The following is an 18,923-nucleotide window of genomic DNA, read 5'->3' as shown; positions in this document are numbered from 1 at the left end:
ATAGAAACACAAATGCGTAAATGGTGCTGCTGAATCATACGTCAGATGGAGAACACTCGTGCACATGGCTCTCCTCATAGAAAACGATGAACCACCTCCTTCCTGCCTTTGTGTCATGACATCCTATGCAAATGTGTCTTCCAGAGGATCCAAGATACAAACATCCTGCTTTCTATGCCCTTCTCAACACTCCGTCAATAACCGCCTTCAGATCGTTAACTCTAAACGGCTTGGAGATCGCATCATCCATTCCAGCTTCAATCACCGAATGCAGCTGCTCTAGCCTCGCGTTCGCCGTCACGGCTATGATTGGGATGTGATTGGTGATATCTCCATCCTGCTGTGCTTGTCGAATCATCCTCGTACATGCAATACCATCAACAATCGGCATCTCTATATCCATACAACTAAGACAACCAGTCAGCAGTGGTAAGAAACATGACCTGACATGAAACTTACATGACATCGGCGTGGGGTAACTTCGAGTCCTGCCCAGACGTGATCCAATGACGACTTGATTGTAGGAAATCAAAGGCCTCTTGCCCATTATCCGCAGTGTATACAGTGTATCCGTGGCGTCTGAGTTGAGCGCTGAGAACAGCCTGATTGGTCCTATTATCCTCGACAAGAAGGACGCTCAACGTGTTGGCCTCTACAGCCCCTCGATCGGGTAGAATAGACATCGCCTGCTTCGAAGCAAGGTCTGGTGATTTTTCGCGCAGAGCGCGTACTGAAAAGGCAAAGTTCGTTCCTCTGCCCGTCTGTGAGGTGAAGCCGATGACTCCACCTTGCAGACTGACCAGTTTTAGACTGATGAACAGACCTAGACCAGAGCCACCGTATTCATTGTATGTTTTTGGTGATGCTTGCGAAAAGCGTTGGAACATTTTGCTTCTTTCTTTGCCGTCCATACCACATCCTGTATCAGCGACTTCAAACCATAAATATATATCTTCATTGCTTGCTTTCGTTTTGTCATCAATGACTTGGAAGGGTTTGGTCATGATCAAATCTTGAAAGATTGCAATATCTTTTGTTTGGGAAGCTCCTACACGGATGGTGATGGATTTTTCTCCTTTGACGCCGGCAGTAAACTTGATGGCATTGGAGATGAGGTTGGTCATTCTGGTTCAGATTATCGTCAGCGTCGGGTCGTTCGTCTCATTAAGCATTACTCATATTCGACTTACATCTGCATTATTCTGCCAGAGTCGGCTTGGATCCAGTCAACATTATATAACCTGACAGACGAATCTTGCATGGCTGTGAAGTTGATATCCGCCCTAGAAGTCTCATTGTTGAAAGTTTCGCAAACTCTGTTCATAAAGCTGCTCAAACTGAACGCCGACGGAGAGATTTCAACCAGGCCTGAGTTGAGCTTGGACAGACTCAGAATGTCGTCCGATATGCGCTTCTGATGCATTGAACAGGATGATATGGTGTCAACTGATTCGGCAATGTCATCTAGAAGTTCCGTCAAGCTATGTGGATCAATAGATGCATTTTTTGTAACGGATGCTTTGATGAGATCCTGTATTTGGCTCAATGTTTGTGTTACTGAATCAGCGCTGAGTATGACTGCACTGAGTGGATTGCGAATCTAGCCAAATTAGCGATCATCCTTGGCAACAAGATGGTTTCAGTGCGCAGCTGCAGAAATGCACAGCTCTCTTCGGAGAGTAGTCACACGTGTCAGGAGTCTCACCTCATGGCTGGTCATGTCGATGAAGCTGGTGAATGTCAGCATGATAAAGCATCTCTTGTTAATTCAGACTCACTTTTCTTGTTGTCTCTTGGCCTCAATTGCTTCGTTCAACTTTTCAGCCTGTAACTCGGCCTCTCGTTGTTTCATGAGAAGCTGCGCTTGAAGAAGCTGTCTCGTTCTCAATGCCTCGGCCCGCCTTACTACCAGTTGGGTATCAAAACTCCTCGCCTCTGCCAGTCTGAAAGTTGTGACTGCGTTTGCAAATAATTGATGTATAGAATAGATCCAGGATGCGTAGTCTTCGTCATACGGCCTTCTCGGGGGTATTCCTAGTACCAAAACTGCATACACCTCTGATTCAGGAGAATCAGAACTAGGTATGATGACTGCTTCCAGTGAATCATCGCCATAACATCGTTGTCGAGATTGTCTGCCCCAAGATTCCGGCATTGTGCCATCTTTGACGCTGACAAGGAGTGGTTGGCCTGTGCGAACAGCTTCTCTCATGCATCCAACATAAGGCTCGGGCGAAGACATGTTCAGATGCTGTGAATGGCCAGAGTCCTCGGATCCGACTACACCATGAAGTGTGAAGCCTTGATGATCAACAACGTTTCGTGAACAGTCAGCTTCTGGATCGAACTTTTCCAAGAGGTCTGCACGATATAGCATGGCAAAAGATATGTCACCATCTTCAATCCGTATTCCTTGGAGGATCGAGTCCCAAAATCCCGGCATGTCTTTTGCCAGAGCGCAAGAATCTAATATGGCTTTGAGCGATTCTCGTCTCCTCAGCTGCAGAGCTGCAGCTGTTGTGTCATATGTCGTCGCATGGAATCCCTGCAATGGTTCTGGGAGTTTCACCATTGTGGCCGAAAGAAACGTCTCTCTTAGTCGGCCTGAGTCCGAAAAGAAGAACGTGACGTGGTTCTCGTTTGCAGGCCTCACCCTGGTAGTCGCTCTGTCCACGATTCTGTCGATGGCAGGAGCATTCGAAATCAGGGCTTCGTTCAACGCAATTGGCCTCCCTTGATAGAGAGGATGGTGGTCATAAAGTAACCGGCCATATGCAGTATTGTATATGATAATCGAGTCCGGTCCGAGCAGGAAAAGCTGTGGTTGTGGTGATAGCATTGCGAGGTTGATCAGAACCAGCAGCTCGCGAGACCATGTTGATATTGGTCCAATCGAAGTGTCTGCCCATGGTAATTCACGCAGATATTGTAAATCTGCATCAATAGTTTGGTCTCCAGATGATCTAGTGAGGAAGGCATGTTCAGGTCTATCGAGGGTGTCCGCAATCTGCCCCGCGATCGGCATAGTGGTTAGGCACGTTCGGTGCGCCGCCTATCGTCCTGCCAATCAATGATGCTCGTATGTTTCTGTTCAAGATGATGCTACGGTGTTGACTATAGGTGGGTACATGGCCGCTAGCGTCGCGATTTGTTGAAGAATTTCAAGCACTGGTATGACGTCGCAGGATACTTTGGGTAGAAGACAACGGCGACGCCACCCCCCTTACGATCATTTCCTTATTTGGAATTCTGTCTTCTACAGTATCTATCAACTTGCTGTCTTCTACAGTATCTGTCAACTTGCTGTACTGAACTTGAGTCCTTCGGTGGTTTTGTAATTGGAGGATGAAATGCTACTGTTAAGTACGGTCGTGGTTTGTACAAGTCACAAATACCCTTGACTGATCGCGACAGCGTCATGCAGCAAGCCCAGCCATACTTGTCGCCACAGCACACCTCAAATATGACGGATTGTATCAAGAATACTGCCTCGAGCTCTTCTCGGTACAAATCTATGAGCATGATGGTCGATTTATATCTCAGAATCATCACAATCACCCTCCGTAATAATCTGATTTCGTTGACATTCAGTTATCCTACCCTGTCTTGGCAGTGACATACCGCGATTTGACGGGCCGCTTTCTCGCGGCTATATTGATCCGCCGATGCCACAATCTCAATCTTGAATGAACTTTGATAACATGTCGCCTCGCAGACTAGTTTTTGGAAGAATTGCTCCTGGACAACTCACACTCAAGACATCATATTGGACTCTTCAGGCATCACGGCTATTTGTGTCACCTCCAAGCCGGCATCTCTCCATCATGTCGAATGCCCGCGTTCATGGCGATTTGAACAATACAGAGGTCATGCGAGACACCAACTTTTTGGTGCCGGACCCTGCATATGACGGGAAAACGTTGGCTATACCTGAACAAGACGACGATGCCGATATCAGATCAAAGTACAGACCATTCATCTCGAGCCCGGAAGTGGCGAGCCGTGACTGGATCTCGAAATCAGAACTTAGCACTGCATTGAAAATGTCCGAATCGGATATGGAAAAGACTGGAGGTGATAGATTGAAGATTCTTGTGTTGTATGGTAGTCTTCGTGAAAGGTGATTTATCCAAGATCTGAACTAGGATCTAAATGCTAATGACTACAGATCTTATTCACGATTACTGGCTTTCGAATGCTCTCGTATACTCTGGCGTCTAGGTGCTGATGTTCGCGTGTACGATCCTTCTGGTCTTCCTGTCAAGGACGATGTTCAGCACCAACATCCAAAAGTACAAGAACTTCGCGAATTGAGTAAATGGAGTGATGGTCATGTCTGGATATCTCCCGAACAACATGGTAACCTTGTGAGTATTATACAACCGTCACGATATTGACACCCTACTAACTCTTTCACAGACTGCAGTCTTCAAGAACCAAATAGATTGGGTTCCGCTAAGTACTGGATCTGTACGACCTACTCAAGGCCGCACATTGGCTATCGCACAAGTCTCGGGAGGCTCACAATCATTCAATACTGTCAACTCTCTTCGAATTCTCGGCCGCTGGATGCGCATGTTCGCCATTCCCAATCAATCTTCGGTCCCAATGGCCTACACCCAATTCACCGATGCACAAGATCCGGAAGATCACAACGCCTTCATCTCAGCAGAAGGAGGAAGCAGACTCAAGCCTTCAGGAAACCGAGACAGAGTTGTGGATGTCATGGAAGAGCTATTCAAATACACCCTTGTCATGAGACAACACTTTGATCTCTTCGGCGACAGACACAGTGAGCGCAAGGAAAGAGAAGCAAAACGATTGAGAGAGATCGAAGTGACGAAGAAGGAAGAAAAGGCAGGAGTTGAAGGAAATGCGACAAGTATGATCACGGCTGGAGTTGTGAACGGGATCGATGTAAATGGACCAAAATGACGTACGACATTGTGAGAGGAAAAGACCACAAAATCCACAGGAGACATCGCAGCCACACCTATTGTATATTTGTAGATCCATATATGATGCACGCAACCTCAAAGCAATAATCGTAACAACAACTGCTGCTTGATCGGTTAATTGCTTGATCATTTTTGAGTTGTCGCCTTTTGCCCGGATCGGTCTAGACAAGCCTTCCCGAGGAGTCCTCTGGTCAGCAAGAGCGGGGGTGGGGACAGCTACGTCGCCATGGTGTAGCAACGGTTAAACATAAATACCATTCGCTGACACTCAATTTCTGTCTTGAACACTTCCATTGACATCAAGACTGCCATATCACACAGCGTATCAATCGAAACAATCTCTCAACATCATGGCCCAAAGAGCAACTGCCACATGTTTCTGCGGTACTGTGCAACTTGAATTGGTAAGACATGAATCTCAGAAATCATCAGCATCAACTGATCGACTACAAAAAACAGCCAGTAGAAGGACCAGACATGCCTCTAACCTTCGTATGCCACTGTGCCGACTGCAGAAAAATCACAGCCTCAATGTTCGCATCCAACTTCCTGGTCAAAAACAGCGCTCTCAAACACATCCGCGGCGAAGATAAATTGACCAAATACTCGACTTCGGAAACCATTGATACTGGAAATACAATGACAAACTACTTTTGCTCGGTGTGTGGAACACTGATGTATAGAAGAAGTTCTGGATTCCCGGATGTTGCTATTCCTCGTATTGGAACGGTTGATGATCATTCTTTGCATGAAACAAAGTTGAAGCCTCAGGTTGAGGTCTTCTGTAAGAGTAGGGTTGCTTGGATTGATGGTATTGGTGGGGTGGAGAAGTCGACACAGGGACAGGAGGCTTTGGGCTGAGAGAGCGACCATCACAGTCGACAAAGTGCATATTATTGGAAGAATGTGCTTGTCAGTAAGTACGCAGCTTTGGAAAGCCGGATAGGCATCAGATTGGAACATATTGTAATGTGAACAGCGACACAGATCTCAAGACATTATCACCGTGACTGACACACATCGAAACTGATTCAAGCGTGTTGTTGTATTCATGATGATCAACTACGGATCCATGCCACTGGGCAATGCTTCATGCTTATGTATAGTACAAGGCTCTTCGTATCTCTGTTGATTCGTGTCGTAAAAATAAGGCATCCATCGTCGTGAAAGGTGTTGAAGCGCGTTTACTTCTTCTCGGTGGCGGGTCTGCTGGGACCGTCCACGGCCTTCTCGACCTGGCCAGCGAGACCGTCCTTGGATGCGTCGAACTGAGAACCGATGGCGCCATCCTTGGAGAAAGCTCCGCCGATCTATTTGAAGCTCGTCAGTGATCAGGTCCTTTGCTTGCATGTGTGACGGAGATTGGTCTTGCCTTCTCGCCAATCTGGCCAACGTTGCCATCAGGGTTGAACTGCTTGCCAATGGCACCAGCAGATGAGATGACCGAAGGATCCTTGGGGCTGGTATCCTTGGCCTCGCCAGCAGCCTGAGCGAGGTCCTCGATCTTCTTGTCGGCCATACCGCGAGTGCGGAGGGCGGCAGCCGATGAAGGCTTGAAGGTCTTGGTGAAGGTGTTGCGGGTGATTGTGCGAAGCATGTTGATTGATTTTTGGAAAGTTTGATTGATTGGGAAAATAGGAGATGACTTGTGTTCCTGCAGGAGAGGTTATATAGGTGGCTGGGAGTGAGGAGCTCCCTTAGCTCTAGCTGTGGTGGTGGAAACCGTTCGAGTGACACCCGGTGACGACATTCCAAAGTCTTGACGACATCGTCCAATCATAAGTTTACATTTCAGTTTGTTGGAAAGCTGAACAAAGCGGTTGGCTAGTCCGACGGCATCTTTGTTGACCCGGTATCACCAAAGGGTATGCCTTTTGTGTTGATGATTGTCATAATTGTTTTGTAGATCCGAAGACCCTACTGTCGCCCATCAAGGTTGAAGCCGAGACTGGATATGCTGCAGATCCTGTTGCCAACGTGGGGCTTCGTTCCTTCTCCACCACCGACGGCAACAACACACCTCAGACGTCTTGACTTATATGCATCAACGACATCCTCCTCGGTCTATGAAAATATCGAGACATCACTCTATCCTCCGTTGGCATCACCGAAAGCTCCTGTATCGGCATGTGAGGTTTGGAACGCCAAGAGTCCACTCTCGCGTCAGGGTCATGCTCTCGACCAGTATGATCCGGCATGTTTCCATGATTTCCTAGCGACCAGCAGTTACACTATACCAAAGGTTTGCTTGAGAGACTCGGCTATATCAACTAAACATGCTCTATGAGTATCAGCTCAACAGGTGAGTTAACGGTGAAGTTAAACACCTTTTCTCTTTGCCAAATCTCGAATTCTAAAAAGCGTCCGCAATCTCAGTTCGAAGACCCCAAACGTCCAAATTGAAAGAGCACAAGGAGGAGAAACTGATGCGATGTCCAACACAAATTACTCAGAGAACACTGCATCAACCTAGCAACCACACAGAGATCGCTCACTCCCTGCCCCTCAAGGCCGTCTTTCGATATATTGCCTTGATCGAGGGAATGCAGAGTTGTGCACCATGTCGACACATAAGGGAATAGCCGAGACCACAACGCACAACTGCACAAAACCGCCAAAAGCACTGCAGGTGCCCTCAAAATCAGCCCAGCAAGACCCAACTCTCTGTGGTTCAATACCACAACACCACGCAGGACATCACAACAACTTGGGATGCAATGTGCGAGACTTTATTTTCTGTGCTAGTCACAGGTCCGACAACCAACAGCCACAGAGAGCTTCAGCTCTTACTTCTTCCGTGGCGCAATTGGCTAGCGCGTTCGACTGTTAGATTTCTGTGCTCTGCAATGGAAACCGGCTATCGAGAGGTTGACAGTTCAAGCCTGTCCGGGAGAGCTACTCTTTTGCTCTTTGCATCGATGCAGGTGCCCGGTCTGTGTGGTTGTGGAAAGGGGTGGAAATTTCGATGCTTTTTTTGGGTGTGGGGCTGCAGCTTTTGCATATAAGCTAGCCACCCCATAAGCTGCGCACCCCTATTAGCTGCGCAGCTGCGCAGCTGCGAGGCCTCTTCAAATTTGACTGTATATACATCAAAAGTTATCTATCTGCCACTCAAATTGGAGCGATTCGAAGCTCTGCTGCTCGAGCTCACGCGCAGCTGCTGTCGCATCGTATCTGACTTGTTTCTCTGCCTCTTGAGCCTCTAATACAGCCTGTGCTTGTTTGGCCATAATAATATTGTTTATGTTCGCGAATTGAGTGTTTGGATTGATAGGCACCTTCCTACGCCTCTTGCTAGTTAATTGATCAAGTTGAGACTGAAGTTGAGTGTTGCGATGCTCAAGGGCGACGTGGCTCGCGTTAAGTGAATCTATCGCATAGCCGGCCTTGTGTAGAGCTTGATATAGTGCTTGTTTCTCGCCACTCTTTTTGCGAATTGATTTGGTAGTTTGATCTATGAACCGAGAGCTCTTAGGGGTAATGAAAATTAGGTTAGTTTCTTGTTGTGGTGATGGTGTAGATAGACGTGGTTTCGAAGCCTGAACCTGTGAGGAATTGAGACCTTTTGACGGCTCAAATGGATAGAGTCCTGCTGCCTTCCAGCCAACACGTAGAAGGCGAGGTGTAAAGGTCTCTTTACGAGCTAAGTTATAGCAGGTAATAAAGCGTTGCTTCTTAACAGGTGAGGCATCATCTAGAGAGCTCAGCTTTGAGATTTCTGAGCGATAACGCGACTTTAAGGGCGCAAAAACACCTAGATCCAGAGGTTGTAATACATGAGATGTATGAGCAGGTAGAAACAAGAGGTGTATCTTGTTTTGCTTGCAAATCCAGAGGAAATCAATGGCTGTATGGCTGCCATGGCTATCCATAATAAGGAGACGCCACTGGCCATTTTGAGGCTTCGTTTCAGGTATAAAGATGTTTTCAAGCCATGAAATACCTTTGGAATTAGTAGTCCAGCCATTTTCAGAGCTTGTATATAGCCAGTCAGGTGTATCATGTAGAAAATGACTTGTTTGTGGTGCTACACCCTTGAAAATTATAAGGGGACGCGTAAATTGACTAAGGGGGGAGACCACCTCGATAATTGAGACCCATTCGCGAGATTCTGGCGATTTAACGTATGAGCGGCTCTTCTTAGATGATGTAAGGACCCTTGTGTTTGTACATACGCCAACTGCAATGCCGTGTTCATCCATATTCCATGTATTACAAGGCTGGATGCGATACCGGCGTGTAATGTCTTCGTAGAGCGTATAGAACTCTTTTATTGCCTCGGGGTTGGTTCCATTAATCCTAGCAGCTTCGATAGGCCTTCCAACAACTGATCTGATGCGTAGATTGTCTCGAATGAATTTGGTAACGAATTTATTCCTAAGCTCTTGATTATCGCCATTCATACGAAGAATTCGAGTCGCCATTTCGCGAGTTCGAGCGTGCGTAGGGGGGAAGCCCTGAGCGTCTTGTTCGAGGATCCACTCAACTAGGAACTCCTCTTGTCGAACAGAGAGCCTCTTGCGGTATTGGTGAGTTGTACGTCGATTCGTTGTGCCATTAAAACGCGCGCGGAGCGTAGATTCGGGGATGTTGTACGCGCGTTGCGCGGCTCGTATCGAACTGACCTCTCCTGTTCGAATAGCCGTGAGAGCGAGCTCGATCTGAGCCTCGCGTTGAGCCATGGAGACGTTGTGGTTGTTGAATAAGTTGAATTAGAAGTGGTTGTGTTGACGAAGCGCGCGAGACGCGAGATGCGCAGCTAATGGGGGTGCGCAGCTAATGGGGTGGCTAGCTTATGCTGGGACGCGGCCTTATTTAACCGGCTGTCCTGGGTGTGTATGTGCTTTGTGTTTCTTGCATCAATTGTAAGGAGATGTCTTGCTTGGGGGTTATATGAAGATTTCGAGTGGACATGAGGTGAGTCAGGTGTAAGTTCATGATTTTGGAGCGAGACAAAAGGTACAGTGGGGAGACATGTTAGTTTGTCACTTCACTTCAATCTCGCTCCTACAACAAAACAAGAGGGCACTCTGACTTGACGTTTCGGTCTTTGCGTACTCATGGAGCGTTTTGATTGTCATCGCCCACTACATGCATTAAGAAGGAAAAAAGACGTGTTTCATTATCATCAACTATCAACTCCTCGCTCAGATGACAGCAAAGGCACTGGCATAGCTGACGCTGCTATCCTCGACCGTGGTACACTCACTACTGCGTTCATAGCGTACGAATTTGAATCTGGCTGGATTCTTGACTGCTTCCATGGCAGCCATGATGATGCCGATTGGATGTCTACCACAGACGGTGTTGCCAGTATCGGCAAGTGTATCCAGCCAAGCCTTGTGATTGCCAGTCTCACATGCATCGATACATTGGAAGTCGACCTTCTTGATACTCTCATGGATTGGTGGGTCTCTGGGAGCTTTTGATCTTCCCGACAGATCAACTGGATCTCCGGATGAGGGTTGGTAGTATGTGTAGCGGAAACGCAAACCCCAATGGGCAAAGTCTGAGCTGATGACAAAGGCGTTGGAAGGATCTTGAAGATAAGGTGCGAGGAGTTCGCCAAACTGTTTCTCGGTTGATGCGGATGTGTTACCGACCATGATGGGGACAAGCTTTGGGAAGGCGGATTCTGATGAGAATGATCTAGGAGATGTCAATTGCTGAGACTCTACGCATCGTCTCTGGCAGACCTACTTGGAAAGCATCTTGTAGATGTACGGAAGATGCATCTCAAGGCTGTGCTCATCTTCATCGACGCTCTTGCTCATCCACTGAAACTTTCCACTCTCGTACAACTCCTTTGTGGTTTCCGTGTCGACAGTCAAGTTACCGAGAGGAGTTGCGTACTTGTCGCATTGACTCAAAGCACATTTAGTCAAGTAGAAGTGATGAGATGGACCGAGTAGAAAGACACGCTTTGCCTTGGAAACATCCCAAGAACGATAAGCCCATGCAGCAGCAGATCCCGAGTAAGAGTATCCGGCGTGACTGGGATGGCAATCAGTACACAGCATACATGAGGCTGAAGATGTGCCTACGGAGCAATGATGACTCTAGCACCCGGTACAGGCAAGCTACTCCAGGATTCTTGAGACGAGACCCGACCAATAGGCTTGACTGGAGTATCCACTTTTGACAACCAGCCATCCAACTGACTAGAGAGCTGTGATTTCGAAGAGCTATACCAGCTACCGGCATGACTTGGCTCACGGGTCGACATTGTTCCTGTTCACAAGTCAGTCAGTGAGTGACTTCAACATGGTGTAGATGTGACAGGAAGGCTTGGAGCTAGTGTATCTGTCGCAACATAGATTCGAGGATAAGAGAAACCATACCCAGCTTTTGACTTTGTAGAACGGATTTGAAAGAGCTCAGACGTGTATCAAGGTGGAGAAGGTGGAAGCTCAGATTAACATGTGATAGTGACGCAAGCATCCGGGGAGTGGAGAAGACGCGCCGACGCGTATCCACTTTCTCTGACGCGACGATACTCGAGGAAGTGGCTGACCATCGAGGTGTTTGCCAGTTGATGCAGAGCATATCAACCATGTCTATCAAACGCAAACGCTCAACAGGATCTCTCTTCACAGCCTCGACATTTGAGGCCTCTCCGACACCATTTTCAAGCTCCCCATACCGCCTACCGGAAATCTTTGTCCAAAGCAAGACCCATGAACAATCATCACCACTCAACTGGAAGCCGTTCTCTTCGACAGTGGGCTCGGAAGACACGCAAAGGACACCAGAGTTGAACAGTCGGACACGGAAACGCTATCGGGATGGTCGACCAGAAGAAGCAGAGATACACGGTACGGCTTTACGTCGACTTGTCGCATACCCTATACTGACATTTTCATAGCATCAACTGTAGAGAAACTCTTCTCAGCGCAAAAAGAACATCCACACGCATCGCCGCTACCATCGCAACAATCACAACTCCAACCAGATTCACAAATTGCAAACACAGACGCACCGCAACGATCGACGTTGCACTCCTTCTGGCACTTGCCACAGAATATACAGCTACCACACGCCGGCCAGCCTACACCACAACAAGAAGTCTTGACATGCGATGGTTGTGACGGTGTGTTAGTGCCGGAATACAGCATGGACACATTGGATATAGATACAGCCTGTGGAGCATGTGGAAAACACGTTTGCAACACCTGCGCTGTTGCAGCAGACATGAGGCTATGTCTAGACTGCGCCATGCAGAGCTGATACTTGGAAGAATATTCTCCGTCCTTTAGCGCGGCTTTTTGGATACACGCTTCACACGAACTCTACATCAGACATGTTATACGAAGCACAAAAGATCATTCAATTACCATCGACATCCCCATTCTATAATTACCATACCCAGCCAGCCTTTTTGAGAGCAAGCGCGACTTCCAACAGCCTTCTTGTCTACTCTCTACGCTTCTTGCCTTCCTCCATGTAGCCGAGTCTTGCATCACTCTTGCCACGACCGTGCTTGGCCACCATGCTTCCAAGAAGGGGATCTCTACTCACACGATCCAGTGATTCTTGATAACTCTCAAGAGCGTGTGCAGGCGTGTTAAGTTTGGGCCAATTGACCTGGTATTTGTTAGCCTTGCATTCCAAATACAGTTGGGACCACAACTTACGTAAAGACCTCCATGCGAGGTGATGAATCTTGCAGACCAAGCAGCACCAACAAGACAAAGGAAAACAAATATCCTCAGTGGCCAGACAGTAGCATCCGGCAAGCGGCGAGTAAAGAGTGAGATGAAGATGAAGAACACACAGCCGGCCAAGATATACGGCAGGGACTGAATCAGCACCGGTCTTGTGTCTGCAAACTGATGTGCCGAACCCAAGCCGGAAGGATCTGGTGCATACGTGCCGAGGAATAGATCAAATGCGTCCTGTCTGGGTCCATCGAGGAAGTTGTTGCAGACATAACGAGTGATGGAGTTGTTCAAGTCCTGCAACGCTCCAGCACGTGTTCTCTCTCCAGTGCGAGTAAAGTCGGTCTTGAGAGCGCCAGTTCCAGAATAAGACTTGCTGACAACATCGGCGTTATCTGCCCAGACATTGCGGAACAAGTGCTCAAAGGCAGCATCCTCCTGAGCATTCTCTCCAGCCTTCAAGATGCCGACATCAGTCAACATACGAGAGAGTGTGAAGCGTCCAAGCATGGATTGGACAACATTGGTGCGATCCAGACAGTCCATGCAGTTTGTACGGACGACTGCTGTTTGACGACTCAAGACTTGAACACCACCGCTTGGCTTATCAACACCACGGAAGTACTCGCCCTTCATTAAACCATCCTTGAGTTGGTCCAGAAGGAGTTGTGCGCGGTGCCATTTCAAGCCCTTGGTCTCGTTGTGGAAGTCAAAGTAGACGTAGTGCAGCTTATCAAACTCGTGTCTGCCGCCCTGAGGTTCTACAATGTGGAACTTCTCCCTCGTTGTGCGATCAGATTCTGTATCCTCTGCTGGGTTCGAAACAAGAAGCTTGACCATGTCCTCGTATGCCTCCTTGACCTTCTGCTCGCGACCTTTTTGGTTGACAAGGTTGACCAAGTAGTTCTCTCCATAAAGCTTGATTTGTTCGTCAAAGTGGAGTTTTGCTGCATGGACGGCAGATTGGACACCTCTGATCTGCAATTTGGGAGTGTACTTCAGGGTGTTGACTTCAGCCCAGTAAACAGGAACACTGCCTCTTGTTTGAACGTATGACAGAACTTGTGTTTCTCCACCAGGAAGTTTGTTGTTTGAGAAGCCGCCATCTCCAGCAAACGTAGTCATTCCACTCGAAGCATCGTCATTTAGAATAACAATCTGCTCGGTTTCGTTGAAGTTTGAAGCATGTCCTTGCTCGTCCAGTCCACGGGAAAAGTAGCGAGTACCAGCGCGATGTCTTGAACGGCGTGTGATGAGGATGAAAGTCATGGGAGCACTCTTGACTGAGGTGTTGGTAATTCTGAGCATACCATACATGACAGGCAGAATATACGGATCCATAGCAGGTTGAGGTCCGACATTTTGACGGCGAGATCCTTGACCTTGACGGAAGTTGATGAGATCTGTTTGGATGAATTTATTCCAGAAGAAGCGATCATCAGCTCTTTGCCAGATGGGAGAACTTTGATCAATCTCGGCCTGTCTTTGGAAGCTGTTGGTAAGATCAAAAGTGTAAGAGAAGAACAGAGGGCTAGTCTTGAGTAGAGTGTTGACTAGTCCAAGGTAGATGTCCTCATCAGGATCGCGAACCTGTCTCTCGCGGAGAGGCAGAAGTTCAGTAGCGACCACTCTATAAATTTGGTGACCCTTTATTCTGCCCATAGCCTGAGCCTTTGTGATTACAACAATGTACTTGTCTAGGGATAGATTAGCCACAATACGGCCCAAAAAATGCAAACAACGTACCAAGTCGTAGACTGATGATTCCGAGAATGCCCTGGATGCTTGTAACTCTCTGACCACCCAGAAGCTTGCCATCATGAAGACGGATATCACCAGACGGACGCTCTACAACAAGGGTGGGCGCGGAAGGCGATGAAGGGGATGAGAATGCATAGTGGGTGGAAGAAGCGTGGACATTAATGTCGCGGAAAGGCAGAAGAGCACTCATGACGCTTGAGGAGTGCAGAGAAGCGACGAAAGCAAAGAGATGGACAAATTTTGTAGATGCAAAGACAGACTCTCAATCATCAAAGTCGCAATCGTCTCCAGGCCAGGTATGACGTTGAGCTTTTTGGCCGAGTCTCCACGGGAACCCTTTGGCCCTTTGATCCTTTGTGAGACGTGATTCAGGCTTGGCGTCGCGGGAGTTGGTCAGGCCGCGCGGGCCCGGAGAGTTTGAGCAGCGAGCAAGATTGACTGATTGTGGAAGGCAGCACCGGACACAGCAGCCAAGCCAAGACGGCCAACTCAAGCAGGACCGTCGTCATCTCCAACAACTCACCGAACCCTTGCTGTGTGTTTTGAGCCTCGAATTACACGTTTCATATCGCTTGCCCAACCTCGATCTCGCCTCTTGTACAGCTATCGCACTTGCGCACGACTGCCACATCTACCACACACACACACACCTATCGATCAACATGTCCGCCCGCCAACAGCAGATGGGCCGACCAGGCGGCGCCCGCTTCGCCCAGTTCAAGCTTGTCCTTTTGGGTATGCACAGTTCCCGTCTTCCTACTACTCGACAAACCGTATACTGACTATGCGCTCGTAGGTGAATCCGCAGTCGGAAAGGTGCGCAATCAACTTGGAAGCCCACCAACCTCGAAAGACACGATCTAACCGATAACAGAGTTCGCTCGTCCTCCGTTTCGTCAAGGACCAGTTCGATGACTACCGGGAATCAACCATCGGCGCCGCGTTCTTGACCCAGACAATCGCCCTCGATGACACGACTACCGTCAAGTTTGAGATTTGGGATACCGCAGGTCAGGAGCGTTACAAGTCTCTGGCTCCCATGTACTACCGCAACGCAAACTGTGCCGTTGTAGTCTACGACATTACTCAAGCCGTATGATCAGCCCGACTCTTCTACTGGCGATACATGCACTAACACGACACACACAGGCTTCCCTCGACAAGGCAAAGGCTTGGGTCAAGGAGTTGCAACGTCAAGCCAACGAGAACATCATCATCGCCCTCGCTGGAAACAAGCTCGATCTTGTCACCGAAGAACCCGACAAGCGCGCCGTCTCTACTGCTGATGCCGAACAATACGCCCAAGAAGCTGGTCTCCTGTTCTTTGAGACCTCTGCAAAGACGGCCGAGAACGTCAAGGAACTCTTCACCGCCATTGCCAAGAAACTCCCCATCGAGCAAGCCACACAGAGAGGCATGCGTGGTGCTCCCAGAGCTGGTGTTGACCTCCGACCCGAAGCCTCCGGTACACAGGCTGGTCAAGGTTGTCAATGTTAGACAGCCTTTCCTCCCCCCTCGACTTGACCTTTTACAGCGAATATTTTTCAGTCCTTTTGGTTCCTCAGATTCTCCCAGCGAAGACGTCACGGATGCGGCGTGTGGCATACACACACACACACGAGACAACAACACAGTTCAGGGTGGATACTGCCTCTTTTCTTCGATATGAATACGAGAGGGCGTTTGGTGCATATCTGGGCTTGGGGTCTTCTTTCCATCTTTATTTTCCTCTGCATCTAGCTTGTAATACCGTTTCTTCGTCTTTTTACCCTGAATACCCTTGCATCTGCGATTCACAATTGATGTGATTGGATATAGACTTGTAAGTCTGACATTGATTGAGAATGTCTAGAGTCATCGACTAAACCATAATGGAAGGTGCGATGACTCCGCATCTACAACCAGCTCTCTTCGATGCGGCCAAGACCGCATCGAAGAACAAACATACTCACAGAATCACATTCATCACCAGCCATGATCCTCATTCAGCGTCGAGCACTTGCAAGCATTGTGCATACTTCAACAATTACCACCCGCTCTCATCGTACAATCGCCAGACCTGTCGGTATATATCGTATTCAACATGCCTCCATTACTAATTCAAAGTCAGTCTCGATCCGCTATTCCTAGTCGCCAATCAAATGCCTCTCCTAAAGCAAACGTGCCGGAAGTCCCGGAGTCCGATTTCGTGATGAAAGTCTTCCAAGGCCAGCAAGCTATCATGGATAGTCAAGCCGGGATAGCTGAGCTACAAGGCAAAAATCTCGAAATGCAACTCAACAACTATCACACCGTACTCGAGGTTACCGACAAGATGCAACACACTATCAGTCACATGCAGCAGATCCAAGAAGATGTTCAAGTCAGTGACAAGATTGCTTTTGCAGCTGGATTTGGATGTGGTCTTCTCGTATGCTTGGCCATCTGGATCTCGCCCCTGAGTGGAAAGGAAAAGGATGAAGATGCTGATAAATGAGGTAGTGATTTATCCCTACCGTTGATTGTCGCTATGAGACTCTACGCAAAGGTCTGGTGTATTCTTGTTCCAGGGTTTGCCCATGGAGGTTTCTCAACTCGATCCGCAGCCGGCCACTCCCAGTTCGTACAAAGCAGAATATAAAGTAAGCCTGCATTTCAGCAGAACTATATTACACTACCCACTGATCGGAAGGAGTGACCCGAGGTTTGTCGTCGTGATTTCACAATCGGCCACTACTCACGCCCGGACCCTTCCCTTGGATCACTTCACTCCGCCAACTTTCCCCGGTTCACTCAACAATACCATACCTTACTATTGTGCACAAACTGCTACGCACTCCCGAGTCGGAATTACTCTGGCTCAGCTCCCGCACCCACACACACTACTACTATCCATACTTCTCTCCGGAAGTCGTCTCTCACCTCGATCGCTGCCTAATTCGAGCCCTCTATCATCATCACCTCTCGCATCAACCTAACCTTTACCCTCCCACGAATCTCCTCGCTCATCGATATCTACAGCTTGACCCACTGCTACCCAAGCAGCCATGGCTGAAACCAAGCTTCCTACTCGCTGGATAGAGACATCTGACGGCTTCATTCCTGCCCCCGAGGATCAACAACCTACCAGCATCCTTCACAAAGCAGTCCTTGATGCTGTCGATAACTTCAAGATCACTTCATTCGACGCCTGGGAATTGCCAGTAACTGTGACCATCGGCAAGAAATGGATTGTCAGTACTTGGGAGTGTGCACCTGATCCCGACAGCTTCAAGTTCAAGTTCGGCCAGCGAGACTGTCAAGGCCGCACATTGGCAACTCGGATCCGCAAATACCAAATCCAAGTCAAGCTCGACGACAGATGGTTGCCATTGATCGACTATCTTGAGCAAGAGTCAAAGCAGTGTCCTGAGAATCCCAACACATTCCATCACCTGAGCCCCAGAAATAAGACAGTATCCATCCTCAAAGTCCAGAGAGGCTGGTGGGCCGCAAACAAGAAGCACTTCGCTCTTCTTCAACTGCCTGCCGAGTTGAGAAGTGAGATCTACCGCTACGCAGCTCCCCAAGACGCCATCGAGCCATATGTCGGCCATCGCGGACGTGGCCACGGCATCCCCTACATTAAAGACTGCAACGAGATGGTCTCCAACTTACTCAAGTGCAACAAGGTCATCTCTCAGGAAATGCGCGACCACATGTTCCTTCACCTACCCCTACTGATCAATCATCACAAGCTACTCAGAAAGACCCTCCACGAAAACATCGACTTCCCTCGCCATCAACTGACACGTCTTACTCTGTGCTGCCGCACTCATGAAGACTTCTTCAAAGTGTTTGGTCTCCGTGGCAGAAGCATCATCAGCGACGAAGCTATCGTCGTGGTTGGTAGTGGAGAATCCCCCTGGTCCCTCCACCGCGACAAGCTACCCTGCATCAAGAAGTTCGAAATCATCATGCCGTCTCGCGAAACACTACAGGAATGGATCGTGAACACAAACTGTCAGACCAAAACAGTGACGATGTTGCTCGAGATCATGTGGCCGTACGTCAAAGGTCAGCCCGTTGTCCTTGGCGGCATGATCAAGAAGTGGCAGAAGAAACTCTGGGAGGTAAAGGCAGCTCAGGCTCACGAAGAGTACGAGAAGCTGTATGCCGATACAGAAGATGGCGGCGTGAAGGTTACTCAAGAGGATATTGACAAATTCAAAGGCAAGGAGGACAAGAGTGACGAGGAAGAGGATCTTATCAGCTTTGAGGAAGAGGAAGAGGTATTCGAGTACCATCTTCCCTTCTTCTGTGAATGTCATCCTTCATGCCTGTTCGGCGACTGGACTGATGAGGATCACATCAAGGACAACGAGAAGACTGAGGAAGGAGAAGTTCATTGAAAAAAAGCGCGTACCGGAAAAGGAGCGCATCGTTTGAAACAGAGCGTCGTCGACGAAGAAGCGTTCTCAAGGAAGCGGCGAAGCAGGATCTGACAGCAAAAGGATGCTTTGGGAAGGAAGGAGCACCTCACGACCAGCATGACTTTGATGAAGGAACGACTTCAAATGAATACCGA

General features: G+C 48.5%; 10 protein-coding genes across 10 annotated transcripts; 6 read left to right on the top strand and 4 right to left on the bottom strand.

Moving 5' to 3' along the window:
- Positions 1-172: 172 nt before the first annotated feature.
- Positions 173-3,025, bottom strand: AUEXF2481DRAFT_27058 (uncharacterized protein; the record flags this gene model as incomplete). Its single annotated transcript, XM_013490775.1, has 5 exons — positions 173-407; positions 460-1,125; positions 1,191-1,600; positions 1,706-1,730; positions 1,779-3,025. 5 exons carry the CDS (start codon positions 3,023-3,025, stop codon positions 173-175), a joined length of 2,583 nt encoding a protein of 860 aa, XP_013346229.1.
- A 799-nt stretch (positions 3,026-3,824) lies between these two features.
- Positions 3,825-4,935, top strand: AUEXF2481DRAFT_27057 (uncharacterized protein; the record flags this gene model as incomplete). The annotated part of the gene is made up of 3 exons (XM_013490774.1): positions 3,825-4,120; positions 4,169-4,367; positions 4,420-4,935. 3 exons carry the CDS (start codon positions 3,825-3,827, stop codon positions 4,933-4,935), a joined length of 1,011 nt encoding a protein of 336 aa, XP_013346228.1.
- A 373-nt stretch (positions 4,936-5,308) lies between these two features.
- On the top strand, positions 5,309-5,819 carry AUEXF2481DRAFT_27056 (uncharacterized protein; the record flags this gene model as incomplete). The annotated part of the gene is made up of 2 exons (XM_013490773.1): positions 5,309-5,362; positions 5,418-5,819. The coding sequence occupies 2 exons, from the start codon at positions 5,309-5,311 to the stop codon at positions 5,817-5,819; spliced, it is 456 nt and encodes a 151-aa protein (XP_013346227.1).
- A 323-nt stretch (positions 5,820-6,142) lies between these two features.
- Positions 6,143-6,555, bottom strand: AUEXF2481DRAFT_2625 (uncharacterized protein; the record flags this gene model as incomplete). Its single annotated transcript, XM_013490657.1, has 2 exons — positions 6,143-6,268; positions 6,316-6,555. 2 exons carry the CDS (start codon positions 6,553-6,555, stop codon positions 6,143-6,145), a joined length of 366 nt encoding a protein of 121 aa, XP_013346111.1.
- Positions 6,556-10,105: 3,550 nt separating this feature from the next.
- AUEXF2481DRAFT_63162 (uncharacterized protein) lies at positions 10,106-11,184 on the bottom strand (the record flags this gene model as incomplete). Its single annotated transcript, XM_013490957.1, has 3 exons — positions 10,106-10,607; positions 10,659-10,952; positions 11,003-11,184. The coding sequence occupies 3 exons, from the start codon at positions 11,182-11,184 to the stop codon at positions 10,106-10,108; spliced, it is 978 nt and encodes a 325-aa protein (XP_013346411.1).
- Positions 11,185-11,511: 327 nt separating this feature from the next.
- On the top strand, positions 11,512-12,185 carry AUEXF2481DRAFT_2623 (uncharacterized protein; the record flags this gene model as incomplete). The annotated part of the gene is made up of 2 exons (XM_013490656.1): positions 11,512-11,773; positions 11,824-12,185. The coding sequence occupies 2 exons, from the start codon at positions 11,512-11,514 to the stop codon at positions 12,183-12,185; spliced, it is 624 nt and encodes a 207-aa protein (XP_013346110.1).
- A 186-nt stretch (positions 12,186-12,371) lies between these two features.
- Positions 12,372-14,567, bottom strand: AUEXF2481DRAFT_46180 (uncharacterized protein; the record flags this gene model as incomplete). Its single annotated transcript, XM_013490921.1, has 3 exons — positions 12,372-12,542; positions 12,593-14,313; positions 14,363-14,567. 3 exons carry the CDS (start codon positions 14,565-14,567, stop codon positions 12,372-12,374), a joined length of 2,097 nt encoding a protein of 698 aa, XP_013346375.1.
- A 472-nt stretch (positions 14,568-15,039) lies between these two features.
- AUEXF2481DRAFT_2621 (uncharacterized protein) lies at positions 15,040-15,874 on the top strand (the record flags this gene model as incomplete). The annotated part of the gene is made up of 4 exons (XM_013490655.1): positions 15,040-15,112; positions 15,174-15,193; positions 15,252-15,470; positions 15,527-15,874. 4 exons carry the CDS (start codon positions 15,040-15,042, stop codon positions 15,872-15,874), a joined length of 660 nt encoding a protein of 219 aa, XP_013346109.1.
- Positions 15,875-16,460: 586 nt separating this feature from the next.
- Positions 16,461-16,853, top strand: AUEXF2481DRAFT_2620 (uncharacterized protein; the record flags this gene model as incomplete). Its single annotated transcript, XM_013490654.1, has 1 exon — positions 16,461-16,853. One exon carries the CDS (start codon positions 16,461-16,463, stop codon positions 16,851-16,853), a length of 393 nt encoding a protein of 130 aa, XP_013346108.1.
- A 550-nt stretch (positions 16,854-17,403) lies between these two features.
- AUEXF2481DRAFT_27052 (uncharacterized protein) lies at positions 17,404-18,747 on the top strand (the record flags this gene model as incomplete). Its single annotated transcript, XM_013490772.1, has 2 exons — positions 17,404-17,700; positions 17,833-18,747. 2 exons carry the CDS (start codon positions 17,404-17,406, stop codon positions 18,745-18,747), a joined length of 1,212 nt encoding a protein of 403 aa, XP_013346226.1.
- Positions 18,748-18,923: the final 176 nt, after the last annotated feature.

The sequence above is a fragment of the Aureobasidium subglaciale genome, assembly GCF_000721755.1.
Source record: "Aureobasidium subglaciale EXF-2481 unplaced genomic scaffold scaffold_4, whole genome shotgun sequence".
NCBI lineage: Eukaryota > Fungi > Ascomycota > Dothideomycetes > Dothideales > Saccotheciaceae > Aureobasidium > Aureobasidium subglaciale.
Note: the sequence above shows the minus strand (reverse complement) of the source record. Positions and strands in the feature narration are given on the sequence as shown.